This window comes from Gadus macrocephalus, chromosome 15 (assembly GCF_031168955.1).
Source record: "Gadus macrocephalus chromosome 15, ASM3116895v1".
Lineage (NCBI taxonomy): Eukaryota > Metazoa > Chordata > Actinopteri > Gadiformes > Gadidae > Gadus > Gadus macrocephalus.
Genome location: NC_082396.1, coordinates 2,459,899 through 2,480,444, shown reverse-complemented (window position 1 = coordinate 2,480,444; position 20,546 = coordinate 2,459,899). Strand labels below are relative to the sequence as shown.

The 20,546-nt window shown below is 45.2% G+C and overlaps 1 protein-coding gene across 3 annotated transcripts in view; it reads left to right on the top strand.

The window, feature by feature from the left end:
• khdrbs2 (KH domain containing, RNA binding, signal transduction associated 2) overlaps positions 1–20,546 on the top strand; it is a 55,517-nt gene that overhangs the window by 22,754 nt on the left and 12,217 nt on the right. For all 3 annotated transcript variants that reach the window (XR_009529254.1, XR_009529255.1, XM_060073081.1), the window contains exons 3-6: positions 2,717–2,833; positions 6,597–6,743; positions 10,796–10,923; positions 11,924–12,104. Coding sequence is in view for 1 of the 3 variants with exons in the window: in XM_060073081.1 (XP_059929064.1) it covers positions 2,717–2,833; positions 6,597–6,743; positions 10,796–10,923; positions 11,924–12,104 (573 nt within the window). In the remaining 2 variants the exon portion in view is untranslated. The remainder of the gene's footprint in view (positions 1–2,716; positions 2,834–6,596; positions 6,744–10,795; positions 10,924–11,923; positions 12,105–20,546) is intronic.

Genomic DNA, 20,546 nt, shown 5'->3' with positions numbered 1-20,546 from the left:
TTATTTGCACAGCTTGAGGCAGTCCCTAATATAACCCATACATTTTAAACAGGTATTCGCCGAACGTGACCAGGCTGACAAGAGTCAACAGCCAACTCCATGTCAGTGATTAGATCCTCCTTCATTCTGTTTGCAACTGAAGGAACGCAACACACAGGAATTCAGAGGGGAGGGGATAAAGTCAAAGGGGGCGGGGTTACAACAAAACCCCGCCCACTTCATGTCTGATTTGTTTCTGGCACAAACCCTGAGCAGCTTCCCCTTAGTAATTTTGGAAAAAAATAGTGAAAATAACAATTTCTGGCGTACAAGATAAAAGTGTAGAAGCTTCTTCAATAAAGATAAAAAGAGAGAAATGTGCTCATGACTGTTATAACTTATCTCAATGTCAGCGTCATCCTTATTTCAATCAGCAAAGCTTCAAAGAGTCTCCACTTGCTTGTACTTTTTGCAAAGCACAGAGCAGTCCATGTTCTTTGGCGGCCATTGAGCTAGATTGTCTTTTAAATGGGTGTTACTGCGCAAAATCCTCTCTGAGCGTGGAGAGTGGCACATCGGCACCATTCGTCTCCTACCTGCGCGGTTAACATCAGCGTGTGTGCAGACCGGAGATGACGCTGCCTCAAAACCTAGTCCAAGTCCTGAACCCTGGTCTCCGTTTACGAAGGCTAAATTACACACCGCAGAGCAACCGCTGACATTCATTAACGTAACGAAAACAGGCCACTTCTTCTTCTTCTTCTCCCTCTCCTTCTCCCTCTCCTTCTCCTTCTCCTCCCTCTCCCTCTCCCTCTTCTCCTCCCTCTCCTTCTCCTTCTCCCTCTCCCTCTCCTTCGCCTATTACCGCCCCGTGAGACATTCATTAGCGTAACGAAAACAGGCCACTTCTTCTTCTTCTTCTCCCTCTCCTTCTCCTTCTCCCTCTCCTTCTCCCTCTCCCTCTCCTTCCTCTCCTTCTCCCTCTCCTTCTTCTTCTCCCTCTCCTTCTCCCTCTCCTTCTCCTCCTTCTCCCTCTCCTTCTCCTTCTCCCTCTCCTTCTCATCCCTCTCCCTCTCCCTCTTCTCCTCCATCTCCCTCTCCTTCTCCCTCTCCTTCTCCCTCTCCATCTCCTTCTCCTTCTCCTTCTCCCTCTCATTCTCCCTCTCCTTCTCCTCCTCACTCTCCTTCTCCCTCTCCTTCTCCCCCTCCTTCTCCTTCTTCTTCGCCTATTACCGCCCGGTGAGAGTTTCCTCTCTGCAGCCGCCACAAGGAGGGCCATCTGCTCTCAGACTCCTCGCCAGCTGCAGCGAGATATTCCCCCCGTTCAAAAGAAACCCTGGGAAGAAAGACAACAGCAAGGTCTCTAATGGCTTGTTTACACGCCTGAGTGGAGAGGCAAGGACGCTGGGAGTTCTTGGGATGTTTAGCTTGTTGTTTTTTTTGCGGTGGGGCAGGAGGCACACTTTTTTTAGTCTCAACCCTTCCCATCATCATCATTTGAAAGTAAAAAGGCAAGTTGCAGAGCCTGCACAGCTGGCGTAGGAGCAGGGCGGTACAGAGGTAGGAGGCTGAACGGTTGAAAGGTTAATGTTGCGTTAGGGCCGGACAGATGAGGGGTGTAATGGGGAAACGGACCAAATGGTCACCTCCAGAGGTGGTCCATTCCGGGGGAAATCTCTTAACACACCTCTAAAGGTTAAGTTGATAATTACATTGATCAAAGAAATATGTATCCAGAGTAGAAGAGCTCCCCTTTACAAGCTGTAGGGGGTTGTGTGTTTTTTTTCCACAAATTAACCTTGAATTCAACGGAAGTAATTTTGCATGCGCTTTCATCCAAAACTACTTACATGGTCTGGGTTCATATTCATTTCCCGAGCCCTGTCGAAAACATATCCATGTTGTTTATTGTGTCAAGTTTCAGCTCGTCTGGTGAAATACTCGATGTTTGGGTGGATGTCTGGATGTATGCTTCCTCTCTTCCTTTAACAACAGGAACCACAGATCCCCTGCGTCTCCATCCATAACCCTCCTAATCCTTTGTCATCTGGGTAGCGTTATATCATACTCCCATTAGGGAGAAACTCATTATTTCATAGTTTATCTCAGCCGTGACCTCCTCCATAACACCCTGGGGGAAACAATATGGGTGTGTTATTTTGTGTCCATGCATGTAAAGCGTGGATTACCCGGCTTGTCAATAGCATCCAAGGGCGTGTGGTGGATGAGGGGCGTACGTCATACTGTACCTCTGGCCTTCCCTTCCCACCCCCTGTCGGGCTTTGCTCGGTGTAATGGTGATGTATGACTGGGTGTGGTTCACGGGGGTTGGATCTCAATGTATTAAAAATGGATTGGGGGGGGGGGGGGGGAGTATTGAAAAATGGCCGGCAAATAATTGGTATGCTAAGCCGTCTTTAAAATGCTGAGGAGATGTTTTTTTGTTGTTGTAAAGTATGTTCGTTATTTATCGCACTTGGTACAGAAAAAGCAGGACATGAGTAAGAATAATAAGTGGATAAATATAATAACTAAAAGTGATTTATTTAACTAGTCAGTAAGGGTGGAAATTTCGATCGTAGACGAACAATACACGTAAACATAACAGACAGCCGGGGTGATGGGGTTTACTGTATCTTCTCTGTGCAGTTCATTGTCCACCCATTAGAGAACTATTGCTATTGACAGCCCCGGCTCTGTGTGTCTGTGTCTGTGTCCTTTCCCCCCTGTGTTACAGTTTAATTTCGTCGGAAAGCTGCTGGGACCCCGCGGAAATTCAATGAAGCGATTACAAGAGGAGACAGGGGCGAAGATGTCCATTCTTGGCAAAGGTTCAATGAGGGATAAAGGCAAGGTATGAAGGAACACAAGTCGTCTGGGTGTGTGGAGGTGTACTTCCCACTGATGCTTTACCGTGACCGTCACAAAAACACACCTGGATGGGTTGAGCTGTTTATGTTTTGACACTTTTTCATTGCAATTCTTATTCGTTATCTATTTCAAGAAAATGCGTTAGACACTGTCAATCACGTTGATCATATGATTTGTATTTGTCATTGATTTCATTGACGCGAGCGTCTTGGTTTTCATATCATTCGAGTCCTATCATCCCAGATAAATTTCAGAAGACCCTTGTATTATTATTGCTGCTGTATATATTTAAAAATATGGCCAATTGTGATTAAGAGTAAAGGGATTATGTACACAGCATGGGCTATTTACCCTGGTGTCCCCTGTGAGCCGCCTTAGAGCTGTGTCCTCACACAATCTGCGCTGGCCCTGTAAGCCCTTTAGTTACCGTGGGAACAAGCGTGACGACAGGCTATGTCGGTTCCAACTGTCGTGATACAGGTTGAATTGGGTCAATAGAATGGGGTCAACCTCAAGACCCCCCCCCCCCGAGTAGGAAATAATAAGTCATTTTTAAATGTTTACGTACACTTTTTGGGAAGAGAACTTTCTGTGGTTTTTTGAAGAGAGAAGAGGATGCCATATGATGCTTTTCAACAAGGGAATACATTATCGAGAATATTTTCAATTATATTTTTTATCTTCAGCTATAATAATTCAATGTATACTCCCCAACGTATTCTTATCCGTGCAATACGCCGTGAATCCATTAGCATAACAATGTTTTTATCCACACCCGAGGGCACAACAATCGAGCTAGTTAGAGAGTGCAGAGGAGTTTTCGGGCAAAAATGCAATCTAATGATCTTTACCCAAATTAGAAAGCTGTGCTAATGTGAGGGAGACACAGACACCGACCATGCTGTGTGTGCATTGAAACAAGTGGAATAACATTGAACCTGCAAAATAAAAGAAGCCGTCATTCAATCTGAAAGGACACGAGGAGCTTGTCGCGTCGTCGGGGAGGAAGAGCGCGTCAAATCAACGAGACGACGCTTCCAGCACGCGTCTCCTTCATCCGCCCGGGGGCGCGGCAGCGTTGTCCTTCAGGCCGTGTGACGCATCCGCCTGTTTTAAGCGGAACAATCCCACCTCGAGCAACAAAAAACGAGAAACGAGCCGGCGAGAGACGGACGCCGCCCGCTCAGCCAAAGAGCATCGACCCTGAGGAACCGGCGGAGGCAGGTGTGAGATCCGCTTGCACGGAGGATACGCCGGATGCAGCCGGAGCGATCAGAGTGACGGCCTTCGTGTCAACACGGGCTCGGCACGTATCCATTTCCACCCCTCTGTCCGCCTCTCATTCCAGTTATTGACCGGGGGGAGATCCGAGTCAGGCTGGATGAGTGGTGCGCCCCTATTGGTCGAGGGGGGGGGGTTCTGATGGACGTTGGGGCCAGACGTCGACCACTGTCTCGTGTTGAAGGCGGCACGGAAGAGGCCGCTGAACTCATTTTCTCCACGCTTTAAACGCATAAGGAGTAAAGATTGCAGGAGAAAGGGCTTTGATCGTTGGCTCGAAGGGTCTGGAGATGAGGTGAGGTGGAACAAAGGGAAACCGGTGATGTTGATGGACTGATGTTTTCAACGACTCCAGGGTCCACCTCCTCATTGTCCAGGAGAGCCTGATACAGAAGACCGTCCACTGAAAAAGCCCTGTCTTCTGTTATCTGGTCGCCCACAGATAATCACCAGAGAGGTGTTCTCATCCACAAGCCCAGATAGCTTAGATTTTGTAGAGCTCAAACACGTGTGGACAGCTACACCCATGTGGTATTGATACGATCAGCAGAAGTACCCCTAAGTGAAGACAGCCTGACAAAGCAGGTTAATCTTCCGTGTCTGGTAATGGACACATTCACATTATGTGTTCTAATATTAATGTCCTTTATTAATTAATCCTTTAAAACTTATTGCTCAAGACCCATCAAAGTCTCAGCTGTGTGTGTGCGCAGCTCTGAAACTTTAGTTCGGAAAGAGAGAGAGAGTTCTGAACCTGAACTGCTTTGTGAGCATGTTTCTCCTGTAATGCGCTACAAAAGAATAGTGTCCCGAGTCGGTTATTTTTATTTAATCACTTCCACAACAGGCCTTGTTACCTCGGGTCACGTATCCCACCACACACACACTGTCCCTGGCCCGTGCTCATCCAGAGGCTTCGGGTCGTCCTCGGTTGCGGTAAGGCGCTGGCCCGCTTCCGAGGCTGCCCTAATCACGGGCTCCCATATGTCGAGGGATCCCGGCCCAGATGCTGATGCGGGACGTGCAGCCTCAGCTTTATTTAGATGATGGTGGCTCAGCGTACCGCCTTCCACCCGTCCCGACAGACGCACACACATCTGGGACGGTGGGTGCAAGGGCCTGCCTGCGTCAACACCGGCCCAACCCCCCCAAAAGAAAAGAAGAAAGTGTGTCAATAAAGACACACACATCTCTGATGGCGTTCTATTTTGACAGCAGCACCCAGCGAAAAAACTTCACACAACACTGCTCAAAATGGAGTGTCACACAGTGCCAACCATTTATCTTTTCAAAAAGCAAGACCCAAAAAAGCAATCTTGTGTCTTCTACCTGTGTGCCGGGCCACTTTAGCCTGGGGGGCTGACACTCAGAGCTGCTGCCACACAATCCCAGCATGAATCTCTCTGGGTTCCTGCAATGCTGTCCCAGCAGGAAGCTCACCCACTGCCATGGTTTGAAGTGCTGGTCTTCGACCTCAGTTATAATGGGCAGTGGGGTTTTACAGATGGATTTGTTCGGATTCAAAGTTGTTTTGTACTTTGGTGCTTCCTCCATCCTCTGGAAGCAAGCCTTCACTGGGCTCCACGGTGCTTCATCAACTGTTTAAAATCAATCAAAATGCACTTACATTTAAAGGTAATTTCTGTGGGGCGAATCAATTTCTACAATGTTTTTCAGCCCACAGACGATCCATTTTATAGAATTCAGCAACTGCATTAGAGCAAAACTTTCAAATATCGGCGGCTGCACTGGCCCCCTCGTGCTAATTAGTTCTCTGGTATTTCTAACTAATTGACTCATTAGGGTGACTCGCATAGAGTGTGCGGAGCGATCATTGTCAGTCTTATAAATGAGCAGTCACACTAACGATAGCTTAGGTTATTGCATCTACGGTGAGATGAAAAACACCATTTTAGAAAATGCTTTGTTTGTCATATTTGAGTTCACCTTTTCATGAGCGCGTAACGTGGCTCTCTGAGCATATTGCCTCTGAACACAGCGTGTAAGAAATGTAACTCAACAGGCAACTGTCAGATTTATCCTCCCAGCCATCACGACGGAGCATCTCCAACAAGTTAGGCTCCTGATTGCTTGAAGGAGCACCAGACGATAATGGAAAAGTACCCAAGTGTGGGAGAGTTAACGAAGGCTTCCAGACAGTGTTCAGGCGCAATACTTTGATTGTCTTTTGCCGACTCTATCTAAAGATAAGATAACGTTTAAATTTTGCGAAAATAACCCAGAGAATAACCATTATGTGGCTGCTACTCTTTTTTTTCTTATATATATCTACGAAGTCTACAAATAAGGCCGTTTGCATTCGGCCACGTCGAAGGTCTTCAGTAGAAAAAGGCTATTCGATTTTAATTGGATAGAAAGTGTTTAGATCTCACATGCAAGACGTAATCCCCAAAACGGCGTTTTATTTTTCTGTTCTGTATCTCGTCTCTTTCTCATTACAACAGGAGGAGGAGCTGAGGAAAAGCGGCGAGGCTAAATACGGCCATTTGAGTAACGATCTCCACGTCCTGATCGAGGTCTTCGCCCCGCCCGGGGAAGCCTATACTCGCATGAGCAGCGCCTTGGACGAGATCAAGAAGTTTCTAGTGCCAGTAAGTCTCATTAACTGTCTTCCAGTTCCGGTCGGCTATATTTATATCATGTATTTCCCTCCCATTGTTATTTTTCTCATTTTTGAGTCATTAATTTTGAAATGAGCTGTCATTATTGGGGGAGACATTGTTTCTCATGCGAGACATGAGAGTCGTCATAAAGCATAGCTTACGGTATATTTTGCCTGATTTTGTATTTTATAGAACTGTAACTCTCTTGTGTCCTCTGAATATGGTGTATTATCAACAAAAGATCCCATGATTGATTCTAATGTACAAGCCTTAAATTCTAAAACGTGTTTATTTGCAGTATCTGCTTATTTCCAGTCTCGTAAACATTATCATCGACTTGGTACTGCTTCAGATGCCCTCGCTGGCGTAACAATTATAATTTATTCTACAATTAAATGTGCAGCATGGAGCCTCTAGCAGGATTTCTCCAATTTATGGCCCGAAGAAAGCTATAACACTGCATAATCTGCATATTTTTTACTCAACTGTGCCTGAGCAGTAAATATTAATTAAGCCTTACAAGGCAGACATGCCTTCAGAAAGGGGTTCTGCCTCAACACAATTATGAAGTTCAGAAAACTTAAATATATAAATATAATTTTCTACATCTAAACATTTTTTGCCTCTCTTTTGCTTATTGGGCCACGGAAGCGTAACCGTAGTCGTGCATGAAGATAAAACACCTAAAGCAATATCTTTTTTAGATATATGCAGAGAAGGTAGGGGTTAGGCTTCACTAATCAAGGATGTGGTCATTGGGGTTCGAACCGGCAACCTTTCGGCAGGGAGCCAAATACCCCTTATTTTTTCAATTTCAAAAGAAGAATGTTTAAAGTCACGATGTGTTAAATTTAAATGAGCTCGTACCTTAAGATAACCAGGAGATACCTGTATTCAAGGCTGAATGTTAGTTATTTTAATGAAAAGTATCAATTAAAGCTATCTTATAACTGATATATTCGACCAATAAATACTTCGGGTCAGCCCGTACCTCTCTCTTTGTTGACAATAATCGTCCTATCGAAACTCCCAGAACCCCTCCTGTCAGGCCAGCCAGCCAACCGTGCTATGCTAGTTTGCGTCGCACAGTTACACAGCCAATTAGAGTGGATAGAACACTTGTATTGCTCATCCCTACACAATGCAACCTTAACATCTCATGGTCTAATCATCATCACATAAAAGCAAATCTCTTAATTTCAACGCGACTTTCAGCTTAATTACAGTCCAGCCGTATCTGTTTAGCTCCAGCTGAAGAGTATCCAAAAAAGAGAGAAAAAGTCTTAATATCTCGTATGATACTGTCTCTGTGAACTTGAGTTCATGGAGAATTGAAAAATAAGTCTTACTATCGGCTGCCTGTAATACTGTCTCTGTGAACTTGAGTTCATGGAGAATTGAAAAAGGATTCTTGCTATCTCCATGAACTGAAGCGCAAGGGGACTGTATTGTAGCAGCTGGTAAGACTCCTCTGTCTGTTCTCCATTAATACCTTGAGTAACCTGAGTTCATGGAAAGTGGAAAGAGGAGTCTTACTCTCTGCTACAATACAGTCTGAACTCCGCTGTCGGCCACACTTTCTATGTACACACAGATCTATTAATTCCTCTGTACATAGCAACGTTTTCCCTGGCTTGAGCTGCTTTTAATTAACTCATAGCGTTCCTATTTAAAGGCACTGCCACTGTCTTTAAACTCCAGAAGACGTTTTGAATAGATTCAAATGTCCTTCTATCATCTTTCCCATTGAAATATTGACAACGCGTTCAATCAGCCGCTTATGTGTACAAAAAAGAGAATAAACACAACGGGATAACACTCGTTATTTATTTTCCAAAGGTGGTTCATCTTTGGGTGTGACAAATTAATTTCCCTGTGTAGCTAGATAAAGTTAATTAAATCGACGGGCAAAGGTTGCTTTACCAAAAGTTTGGTACAAAATAAGACAGCAGGCTTTAGAACGGACTCCCCAATGGTCGCCTCAAGACCGATAACGCTCAGACGCACTGTGTGCCGCAATCATAACAAACACATCTCGGGAAAATAAATCAGCTAAAATGCGACAGATGTTCACAACCGTTTTGTCGCTGTGGGACCGCCGCAGTGACAACATATGTCCAAGATGCTACGCTACCACGAAACTCCTCGGAGCTAGCCAATGGCTGACTTAGATGGTTTGAGTACCGCTTTTTTATTTCTTTATTTTTTTTACAAGCGCGACACAGAGATGTAACGAACAGGGGGAGATAAAAAAAAAAAAGGAGTTTCTCTGAAGGGCCATGTGATTGTAGATGTATCAACTGTTTATTACGATCACAGTGTTCCTTGACAGGCGCTTTCGTCCAAAGTGCTGACAGTGAATACAGATAGAGGTCATTAAGGGAGCAGGTGGAATGCCTACAGGAATGTGAATTGGGGATCGAACCCGGTACCTCTCGGCTGGGAGTCGATTATATATCCCAGGCGGGTAACTCGGGAATACCTATAGAAATTACACGCCACCCTGCCCCCTACAGATGATATAGTGCTTCCTCTTTTATGATGCATGGCCCTTTTAAAAGTTTACTGGAACACATCCCCATGTATTGTTTGATGTTGAACGCGGTCTGTCCCAGTATTGTATAATTGTGTCTGGCATAATCAATTCGTAGTTTGCAGTGAACATGTTAACTATAGAGCATGCATGTCATTATGCATGGCCTATCAATGTGTTTGCAGGCTATACTTTGTGTTGGAACCACCACACTAAATAATTGAGGAGGCTGCGTTCAACAGTGATCTAAAGCCTTATTGCAGACTGGCTCCTCTGATAATGTGGTCATCAGGGAGGGTTGAAGTAAGAAGGGACACACAGCTTTTAAAACATCCTTCCAAATGCATTTAGTTGATGCTGTCAGGCAGCCAAGGATCTCAGATCAGTGCTTACGTCTGATGTTTGTAAACGTTAGTCGATGGCTCACTTTAATCTGCTGACCTTTGCGGAAAATGCTTAACTTTGTGCTTTAATACATATTCTTGTTGACATTCAAACTGGTAGTAGCATTAACAGGCACGACGCTCTACTCACAATGTGCTTTGATGGTATTAAACATCTTGGCCGCCTCAGGGTAACCCATTTAGCAGGCTATGGCTTTGGTGCTCCGCAGTGAAACCGTTTACGTGTTCAGGCGTCGACGAGACGTTGAAATGTTGCCTCATCCGCTCGGTGCTCCTGCAGTGTCATAACTGCTGGTGTGTTTGACGGATGAGCGGAAGATGCTTTACGACGTGACAATTTGGAAGTAATGGATCACGCAAATTGGTTCTCTTGATTGTTTTTATTTCTGATGTATCAACTCACACTCCTACGTGAGTTGATGGTATACATTCGCTTCTAATTCGTCTCCCTCGAGCCCGTCTCAAAGTCAACGTGATACGCTTTGGTAAGCTAGCTGTGAGCGATGGAGAAAGAGACGTCTTGTGTTAAAAAGTACATCTTCATCCACCAACTGCAATTGTCGATTTGTTTGTGGAAACCAAACAGTAAAACGAAAACGATTTTGGTGGGGAAATGAGTAACGTCCCGCTCAACCCATAACTGACTTACCATTTATCAATGAATATTTAGCCTGCAGCGATACCATATGTATGTCTGCTTATGTTCCTGCAGATGTGTGTATGCGTGTTTGCATGTGTGTGTGTGTACAGATATGTGTAAACGTGTGTGTGCATGTGTCCTTGTGTTCAATTGTGTGTAACCGTGTGTATGAATGTGTCTGTGTGTGCAGATGTGTGTACGTGTGCGTGCTCTAGTCTACGCGCGTCTGTGCGTATGTTTGTTAGTTTGTACAAAAACGTGTGTGTGCCAGTGTGTGTGTGTGTCTGTGCAAAAACTAGTGTGTGCATCTGCATGCGTGTGTGTGTGTGTGTGTGCGCGCGAGAGCGTGTGGCTATTAGGGAGTCTGAATGTGCTGTCATATCGCTGTGTTTGAGAGCATCTGTTGTGAAAGGAGGAGGAAGCTACCTCTCAAGCGTAACATGTGTTGTTTGCTTCCCCCCAGGACTACAACGACGAGATCAGGCAGGAGCAGTTGAGAGAGCTCTCCTACTTGAACGGTTCTGACGAGACCGGCAGGGGGAGGACAGCACCAGCCAGGGCCCTGCGCCCGGCCTTCGCCCCAGCCTCGAGGTGCAACGCTCCACTGACTCAATAGACCCAACACCTCTTCAGAGTTTGGCAAAAAAGTGAAACATCGCTAGGGAAAACTCCGGAGTTTGGTCGCATTGAAAAGCCGGTGATCTTTGATCGGGTTGCATTCTTGAAGGGACAGTTTGTTGTTTTTGTTGTGCGTTGTGCTTTGTGCAACAGAGGTTGCACCTTTAATCATTGCATCTACAAAACAATAGGGGCTTGTTTGTCCAAACATCGTATTGCAATGGTCACCTCCGTTTTGGAAGCATAGGGGATTCGGAATGTTAGTTATTATGTTAGTAGCAATGTTTTTCAAGAGGAGACATAGTTGTGTTTGAAACTGCCAAAGCGTTTCTCATGCGAGTGCATGCAAAGTTTTCATTAGACTAGGTTTCGATATATTTACGCTGATTTAGGATTCTACAGTACTATATCTCTGGAGTATCTGGAAGAAAACAATCCCATGATGCATGCGTGACATTTGTCGGTTGTGCACTACTGTGCGCTGGTATGTTGATAAAGATTTCCATATCAACCTTTACATCATAGTACTAATGAGGATTTACCAAAGAAAATACTTTATTCTAACTCCATTTAATTATTGGACCTCTAACCCTGCAGTAAAATTTTAAGTAAAACATTCTTTCTTACCTTGGTCCTGCGGTGAAATTCACATTTACAACTTAATATGAGAAATGAACTGCCCGGGCCAGACAGTTCCCCCCAAGCAATCAGTCTTATATCTATTGAAGGTTAGCCTTGAGCATGCCGGAAAAAATCCACTATAAAAAAAACAATTATATTCTGACTAAAGATTAGTCAATACCACCAGCCATGAAAGAGCAGAAGCAATTGTACATTTGGTCCTGCTGGCTTTTGCTGCCAGCAGGCGAAAAACGTTTCATCTGAAATAAATCCAACAATTGATAATTGCCTTGGCTCTGCTGCCTGTATGTTAGCTTAATCGTCTGTCTGTATTTCTGCCTGTTTTCACCAGGGGCCGTGGCGGTATTGGCAGAGGGTCGGTGGCATCTCGCGGAGCCCTGGTGACTCAGAGCAACCCAGCCAGCGCTGCCGGAACCAGGGACACACCGTCCCACAGGGGCAGGGGGGCACCGGCGAAGCCTGGATACCGGCCCCCACTGTTACCAATCACACATGAATCCTACGAAGACTACGTAAGTAGGCCGACTCCTCACATTCAGTATCCCGGCGGAGTTTATGCAGCATGTACACTCTATCAACGTATCCAATGCGAAAAACAAAGAGCTAATTATTTTAATGTATTGAAATGTATTCAGGACCAGCACAATAAAGTACCGTCACAATAAAATGTGACAACTTTGCACTGAGTTGGCTGAAAGTTATTTACAGCTACAAGGTGCGCTACGTGATATAGTTAGCCTACTCTAGGCTCTTTGTCATTCAAAATAGAGTGAATATTACCGAGTGTAACCTCATCCGGTGCGGCCTATTTTAAGCTTTAGAATGAAACATAGCTGCAAAACATTACACGATTGAAACATAGGCAAGACATCAATTCTTTTAAACATATACAAAACTTAAACCAATTAAATCCAGCATCCCCCCCATCCATTCACACAGGGATAGTAGTTTCAACGGTGTCCTTATGACCCATTTAAACACCATTGCTTCAGGAGCTTTTCAACAGCCGGGCTTTTTGGTAACAAAGGAATCCAGCGACGTGTACTGAGAGAACTTCAAGGTTCAAGTTTAAATTATGCATCCTTAGATACCGAGAAAAAAACAACGCCAAGGTCACTGTTACAAAGATAGGGTGAAGTTACATCCAAATGGAAAAAGGCAACACTTTTGTTGCTCTATTTCCTCTGAGATTCCCTGTTAAGCAACGCTCCCGCATGCGCTGGCAATTTGAGATTGGCCCTGTCTGCATGGGGAAATGCGCAATCACAGACTCATTACCAAGCCAAATTGAGTTCTGATGGAGAGCCTGTGTATTTTATGTGTAGTCAAAAGAAGCCGGTCATTTTTTTTGTAATTGGAGGTTGGGAAGTAGGGTGACAGCCGAGGAGCTGTAGGGGGGGATTATGGCATCAAGTTCCCTCTGAACATTTCTCTTCCTTTCCTCAGCCCCCACCCCCCCCCCCCCCCCCCCCGATCTCACGTTGCTTGTATTTTTGTACCTTCAGCGCCCATTTTTATATTCCGCTGTTTTTCCACATCATACAGTCGAGACCCCCAAGCAAGGATTCAGACACAGACGAGACCACAGACACAGACACAGACTCAGACATGGACAAGCTGTTGTGTGCCTGTTTGTTGTTCCAAACCATATCCTCGGCGTTGTACGCGGCTCTCGGAGAAAACACAACGATCGCCTGCCAACGTGACTGAATGTGCAGATGGAAATATGTTCTCTGCCTCCCTATCGCGTGACGCTGTGTGTCTCCAGAGGTGCCTCAGATTGATGGACTCTGTCTAATTGTCAGTCTGGGACACTGATACTGTTTGTTATCGGACCTTATCGTGGGCGGTATCGATTCGGAACTTCAGCGGGAAAAACGTACCTCTAATATATGGAGACGTAGATGGGGAGGGAGTGAAAGAGGGAGAAGAGAAGACAGAGGGCGAGACAAGGGAGAGAGCCGGGGGGGGGGGGGGGGGGGGGGGGGGGGGGAGGAGGGTGTGGGAGGGGGGAGGGGGGACTGGCGGCGGTGGTGGTGGGGGGGGGGGGATGAAAGAACGATCACATGTCACTCATATAGTTTATAATTTATGATCGGAACCATTCTTCAATATAGATATTGCCTCTGCAGAGCTGACCTGGGTTAATCCTCTGCTCCAGCGCTCACACCTTTGGTTATTCCTACCGCTCACTATATAAATAAATGCCGGATATTGCAACACCTTAGCTGCTCTTGACCTGGAGACGCTCTGGAGACGCGTCGTAACCTGGCAACGTCAGATCGGACATCCAGCTGTCCTGCTGCTCCCTTTAACGTCCGAGTCTTTTGTGTAAAGGAGTAAATGGACAACGGCAAAAGAAGTACTCAAACAAGTATTACAAAAAGCATGGCTCAGATAAAGATAGATAGATAGAATAGATAGAAAGGCACGGTTATGGTACCAGTCAATAATGCTGTACAGGTTAGTGCTTGGTTTCGTTTCGTTATTTTAAGACTAGGCTACTTAGGATCACATCGTCACTCAAACGCTGTTTGTAGCGCGGTACATGGCCCTACGACAGCCCAATAAACCTAAAATGTTAGATTATTTTATCTCAAATCTGTTTCGGCTGTGCTTTAACCGGGCTGAAACGTGTATCCGGTGTTTCAGTTCAAGTGGTGACCGGTTTAACTGGTGACTTTCAGCCGAATGCTTCGCTTGTTGTCGTGGCTACGCCAGATGTTAGAAATCGGGACCAGAAACGTAGCTGTCCTTGCGATTGCCTCTTTGATTTGTTATTCAATAAAATGTCAAAAACATTACAATCTCATTCGTTTTTGGAGTTTAATTGGAAGAAACGTGTCAAGTAGAACCGTTTTAAGCCGAAAAGAATGGAAAATGAATGTTTAAAATATGATACACTACGGGATTCGAATTCACACCATTGTGGGGAAAAAAATAACAATCCGCAATTCCATTCCTTTGTGCCGTTGCCCCACTGGGGAAACCGCCGCCGTAGTATAATAGAATACACAAATACTTCTTGAAAACACGAAAGGCAGCCAGATCAACTTGTGACCCTACTTTCCATGTAGTTATGACCATGCATTGGTCGCGTTTTTACATCCAGTTACGCCTTTACATCCAGTTAATCCAAACCTAATGTTGTGTTGCCCTCCACTGCTTGAAACTAGCCAAAAACACTGTTATGCACTCATTCTATCATTTCGGTCGCCTGATGTGGTGTTGTCGCGTCCTCCTTCTATAGGCCTACTCTCTGTAAGCAAAGCAGCGAATTCGGAAATCAATGTGACGCAAGGCGTTATCTCTTTGAGACACAATTTTTATTCAAATCAACAAAGCATATGTAGGCCTACATAGCCCTTTTCTGAGTGGCCATAAATGGGGTTAACAGACGCTTTTATCCAAAGTGACTTACAATAAGTACATTTCTCAGAAGAAACAGAAATAATATCTCACTTTCGGTACAGTAAGTAGGCCTATGTTCATAGAACCAATAGCCAAGCATTAACAATGGCAAGGTTAACCCATTCCCTGTACCTATAAAACAAATAAATAGGCCTAATAAATAATAATTAAAATAAATTGCAAGAGCCTTCCTCCTGTGGCTCATTGGCAGGCTGGGCAAAGAAAATTGATATCCGTGTTGGGCCTTCCAACACACACACAATGGAACCAGAGTGCACACTGTGTGCATTCAATCTGAAAGAAGGTAGATAAATTAGATATTTGTTTTACTAAAGATCGCACTTTAGACTTTACTTTGAAGGCTGACTACCCAGTGGTCCACGGGTGCCTCTGAGGGGCTGCTACACCTGATCAGGCGACCGAAGTGATAGAATGAGTGCATAACAGTGTTTTTGGCTAGTTTCAAGCAGTGGAGGGCAACACAACATTAGGTTTGGATTAACTGGACAATGCATGGTCATAACTACATCTGGCTGATCTGGCTGCCTTTCGTGTTTTCAAGAAGTATTTGTGTATTCTATTATACTACGGCGGCGGTTTCCCCAGTGGGGCAACGGCACAAAGGAATGGAATTGCGGATTGTTATTTTTTTCCCCACAATGGTGTGAATTCGAATCCCGTAGTGTATCATATTTTAAACATTCATTTTCCATTCTTTTCGGCTTAAAACGGTTCTACTTGACACGTTTCTTCCAATTAAACTCCAAAAACGAATGAGATTGTAATGTTTTTGACATTTTATTGAATAACAAATCAAAGAGGCAATCGCAAGGACAGCTACGTTTCTGGTCCCGATTTCCAACATCTGGCGTAGCCACGACAACAAGCGAAGCATTCGGCTGAAAGTCACCAGTTAAACCGGTCACCACTTGAACTGAAACACCGGTCGGTTTTCCTTGGAGAAACCATCAGGAACGTACACGTTGTGTGCGTTGCATTACGGTCTAACTCATAGACCCAGAGCGCGCGGACATGCAGTCGTTCCATTTCTCCATAATTTAGCGCTAATCGTCCCATCATACCCCCCCCCCCCCCCCCCCCCGTGGATTTAGCCCGGCTGCAGGTCTGTCAGAGTGCGCCGGGTCGTATTGTATAACGCCATCTCTCAGGGGAGACGCTCGGGATTGATGGAGTCTGTCATGTTGTCAGCCTCATAAAAAAGTGATATTATGCAGAAACGGGAGGGAGGGGGAGGGGTTGGTACCTGTTAACGGATAGTATTGACTTACGCATAGGCGTCGATTACGGGGGGGACGGGGGGGACATGTCCCCCCCACTCTTTGAAATACGAATTTTGTCCCCACCACTTTTAAAAATGTGCAAACCAATTGCGACTGAAAAAATTCCCACATAGCCTACTCAACCGAAATCGTCGAGTCTAAAATCATTCGATAGGCGCGCACGAAGACATCATTTATTAGATAGGCCTACCTAATAAACCGTTGGAACACACAAGACCGGAACCCATAGCAACGCCGGTAAACAAACCCCGACTCCCGAGAAGCCCAATCCCTATGAGCTCCCCGCGCTACGGCCATCCGGAGGCGCACAGAGCTTTTGGCCGTGATTTATATATACAATTAAATTATATTATATACTATTATATATAGAGCTCCGAGAACCGCAAACGGCAACAATCACTTTCTCCTCCATGCTGCAGTTCACCCCGGACTGCACTGCACTGAGTTTGACGGTTGAACGCTGATTGGCTGTTACGTTACACATGTCACTCAGTGGCCACGCTGTTGAACGCTGATTGGCTGTCATCACGCGAAATTCGTGTCAAAGTTGAAATATTTCAACTCGAGCGAATTTGTCTGTGCACGGCGAAAGTGTGGCGCGACAAATCAAAACAAATCAAAAAAATCTGCCCGATACCCGTCTATACGTTCACTTTGTATGGGATCTTGTTGCCCCGTAGCGTTTGGTGTGCGATGTTTCAAGATAGACAGCCAAAATTGACATTTACTTACGGCTTGTGCAGTGTGTTCCTGCAGTACTTACGGCTTGTGCAGTGTGTTCCTGCAGTGTTTCCATTGCATAGATAGACCAATGTGTGGTAGCCTGGTCCTACCAGACTCTCGTACTTCATTTCATTTGCACAGATAGTCTGGACCTACTCAATTGACAAACGGTAACTCACTTGAAGTCGGTTGTCTGTTGAAGTTCAAAACTATTGGAATCTGCCCAGTGCCACTCTGGATCTGCCATAACAAATCGCTAACGTTTGGCCGGGAATCGCGTTGCGCGCAGGCTGTCAACAAACCAAACACTGTGCGTGAAGATGTCCGTCAACGAGAGCTGAAAAATTATCATTTAAAACCACAAACAACATGTGTGTAATCCAGGGCATATAAAGACTGGGCCCAGAAAATAATTACTTTCCCTCCATTGAAGCCCATTCATATTTATCGGTCCCATGGGCTCTACCGGAAGGAGCGTGACTTCGCCACTCTAGTGGCGAAGTCACGCCCCTTCCGGTAGGGCTCATGGGACCTATGAGATCGAAAAATATGAATGGGTGTCAATGGAGAGAAAATAATTATTTTCTGGTCCCGGTCTTTATATGCCCTGGATTACACATATGTTGTTTGTGGATTTAAAGGATAATTTTTCATGCAAAGAGTTCGACCGTTTATTGTGCAATTGTTCAGATAAAGGCTGTAGAGAAAACACAACGAGAAAGACTACACGGCTCGTATGTGACGTCACGCTCCCTGCGACTGGCGTGGAGAAGACCGACAATCTTCCCATCGGCATAACTGAAACTCTGCACGTGCCCCGATTTATAATGGTTTTCACCTCTTTCGATGCTTTTATCCTCCCCTTGGAAAAAGCGGTGAAGTGGGGCAGAGAGATCGCCATCTCTGTGCCGAGTTCCAAGGGCGGGTGTGGTGACGTATATCATATGCGTCGAGAGCAGCGAAGAGCTGTAGTTCACAAAGCGGCCTCACATAAAACCTAAAATTATCAAACTTCTTCACGAACATTTTTAGTTTTCTTTGCATGAAAAATTATCATTTAAATCCACAAACAACATATGTGTAATCCAGGGCATATAAAGACCGGGACCAGAAAATAATTATTTTCTCTCCATTGACACCCATTCATATTTTTCGATCTCATAGGTCCCATGAGCCCTACCGGAAGGGGCGTGACTTTGCCACTCTATACCACAGACCCAGACGTAGTACTGAAGGGAAATTCAAATTGAGCGGAAATACTTAGGCGGGCGGAGCCAGGCTAAATGTGTGGCGCAACGCCACAGAATGAACACCAAGCGCGATTTTGAAATCGCGTAAAAAATACGCGATTTTGAAATCTAAATATTGTTCTGTTCATTCATCACCCTATAACACTCCCTGTCATTCTCGTTCACAAAAGCACACGCACACAGACACAAACGCGCATACATGCCAATGGTGCGCGGGTACACTACCACTTATTGGATAAACCCGCGTATCACTGATACACTGCACACGCACTGACAGCGGATTCGCCCGCTCCTCCTCCTCAACGCGCCCACAAAGGAAAACCCGAAGCAGCGGGATATTTGCGATTAATGTGAAATGCGGTTATAGTTTATATATATTACGGTGTTAGACCCCAAGCCCGTTCTGCCGGTGTGGGTGTCGGATTGACTCGGCTGCCAGATCGACTCGGGGTCCTAGACGCGCAATAATGACGCACTTCCTGTAAACGCTGTCTTTTAAATGCGCATACGCATTTCATTCATTCCCATGTTATTCCCAAGTATTAACGATTTCCTTTTGTTTTCTAATCTATGAATAATAATCGAATGTACAAATTATTGTTGCCTATACTTGGGTTATACATAAAAGAAGAATCTGTTAACTCCATTCACTGAACGGGGCGATCCATTTTATTTCCAGCGCTCCCAACACAAGCTGTGTTCGAAATCGTTCCCTATACACTCGTTCCCTATTCCCTATATAGTGTACATGATATAGTGCACTATATATAGGGAATAGGGAACGAGAATTCGGACACTACGCTGAACATTTCTAAACATCATTTGCGACAGTAAATGCGCCGGGTATTTGTGTGACGCAGACAGATGCGCCTACATCATGTAAACAAACCGGGCACTCAAGAGGAAAGCTGGAGGTTGTATTGATGTTGAATGTTACATTTCCTTGTTCAAGTTTTTTTTAACTAATTTTGAATGTTACATTTTCTATGTTAAATCCCAAAAAAATTGTTGACATTTCTATACGAAAGCCGGAGACTCCATCATTAAATGTATTCGTTTTCGCGGTTATTCAGCTTCTTCTTCTCCTCCGGAAAATGACGACCGCATTGCATTGTGGTATACGGGAGTAACATGCAGGGTACATCGTATGTACCCTATTTTAAGTCCACTATATAGTGCCCTATATAGTGGACCACTGAGAATTCGAACACCCTACAAAATGGCGTGCACCCTATTTAGTGCACTACATCCATGATAGGGAACGATTTCGAACACAGCTACAGAGTCAAAACAGCGACCCACACACAGACACTTCCGTTCTCCTCCTTCAGAATAAGAGTCCCCAACAGGAACTGGGTTACATATGCATTCATCAGTGCTTTTAGACGTGTTTCCAATGGCTTTATTTGTGCGAAAGAACGGGCTGCATTCAATGAAGTCAAAACCAAAACGGATTGAGCCTTCTTTTAATGTCCTTGATTGAGCCCCGTTTATTAACAACCCTTCGGGGTTTTGTCCGTTGGCTTGTGTCGATACGTCATCTGTAAGCGCAGGACCCCTAGTCGATCTGGCAGCCGAGTCAATCCGGTACCCACACCGGCGATTTGAATTCGCTCTGCAGCAGGGACTGGAGATCGGGAAGAACGGGAAGTCGGTCGGTCCACTTTGAAATATTATTTTTTGCGCGATTGCCCGATTACGCGAATGATGAGCCCCCCCCCCCCCCCCCCCACCACCACCACCACCACCACAACCATACATTGCTACCTGGTCCGGGGGAAACACTGTTCCGGGTGTGTGGGGGCAAACCGCACATTGGGAAAACATTGCATACATACCATCCGCTGCATATCAATGTTGGTCTACAGTGGTAAAGGGATGTTTGTTGTTGTTGTTGTTGTTGTTGTTGTTGAGGCGTTTAATTGGAAGGAAGGGTTAGGGTCGTTATGCGCTTTGGTCTTTGGTTGTGATGGATGGGCTATACGGGCCAGCCCCGTTCCTATATAGTGCTGCATTGGTTGGTTTTAATGGCTTCATGCTTTAGCCTCCTCGGTTTTTGTGTCGACTCTGCCTCCAATAACAACATTTCCATGCGAGCGCAGGAGAATCGAAGGCACGTCGGTCGGGTCTTTTACCAGTGCACACATTAGGGCTCGCTGTACTGTTTTACTGTATACATATCGGTGTGTACAGTGTGGTGTGTTTTCCTGTGTAACTTTCTGGTGTGTACCGTTTGGTGTGTTTTTCTGTATACATACTGAAGTGTACA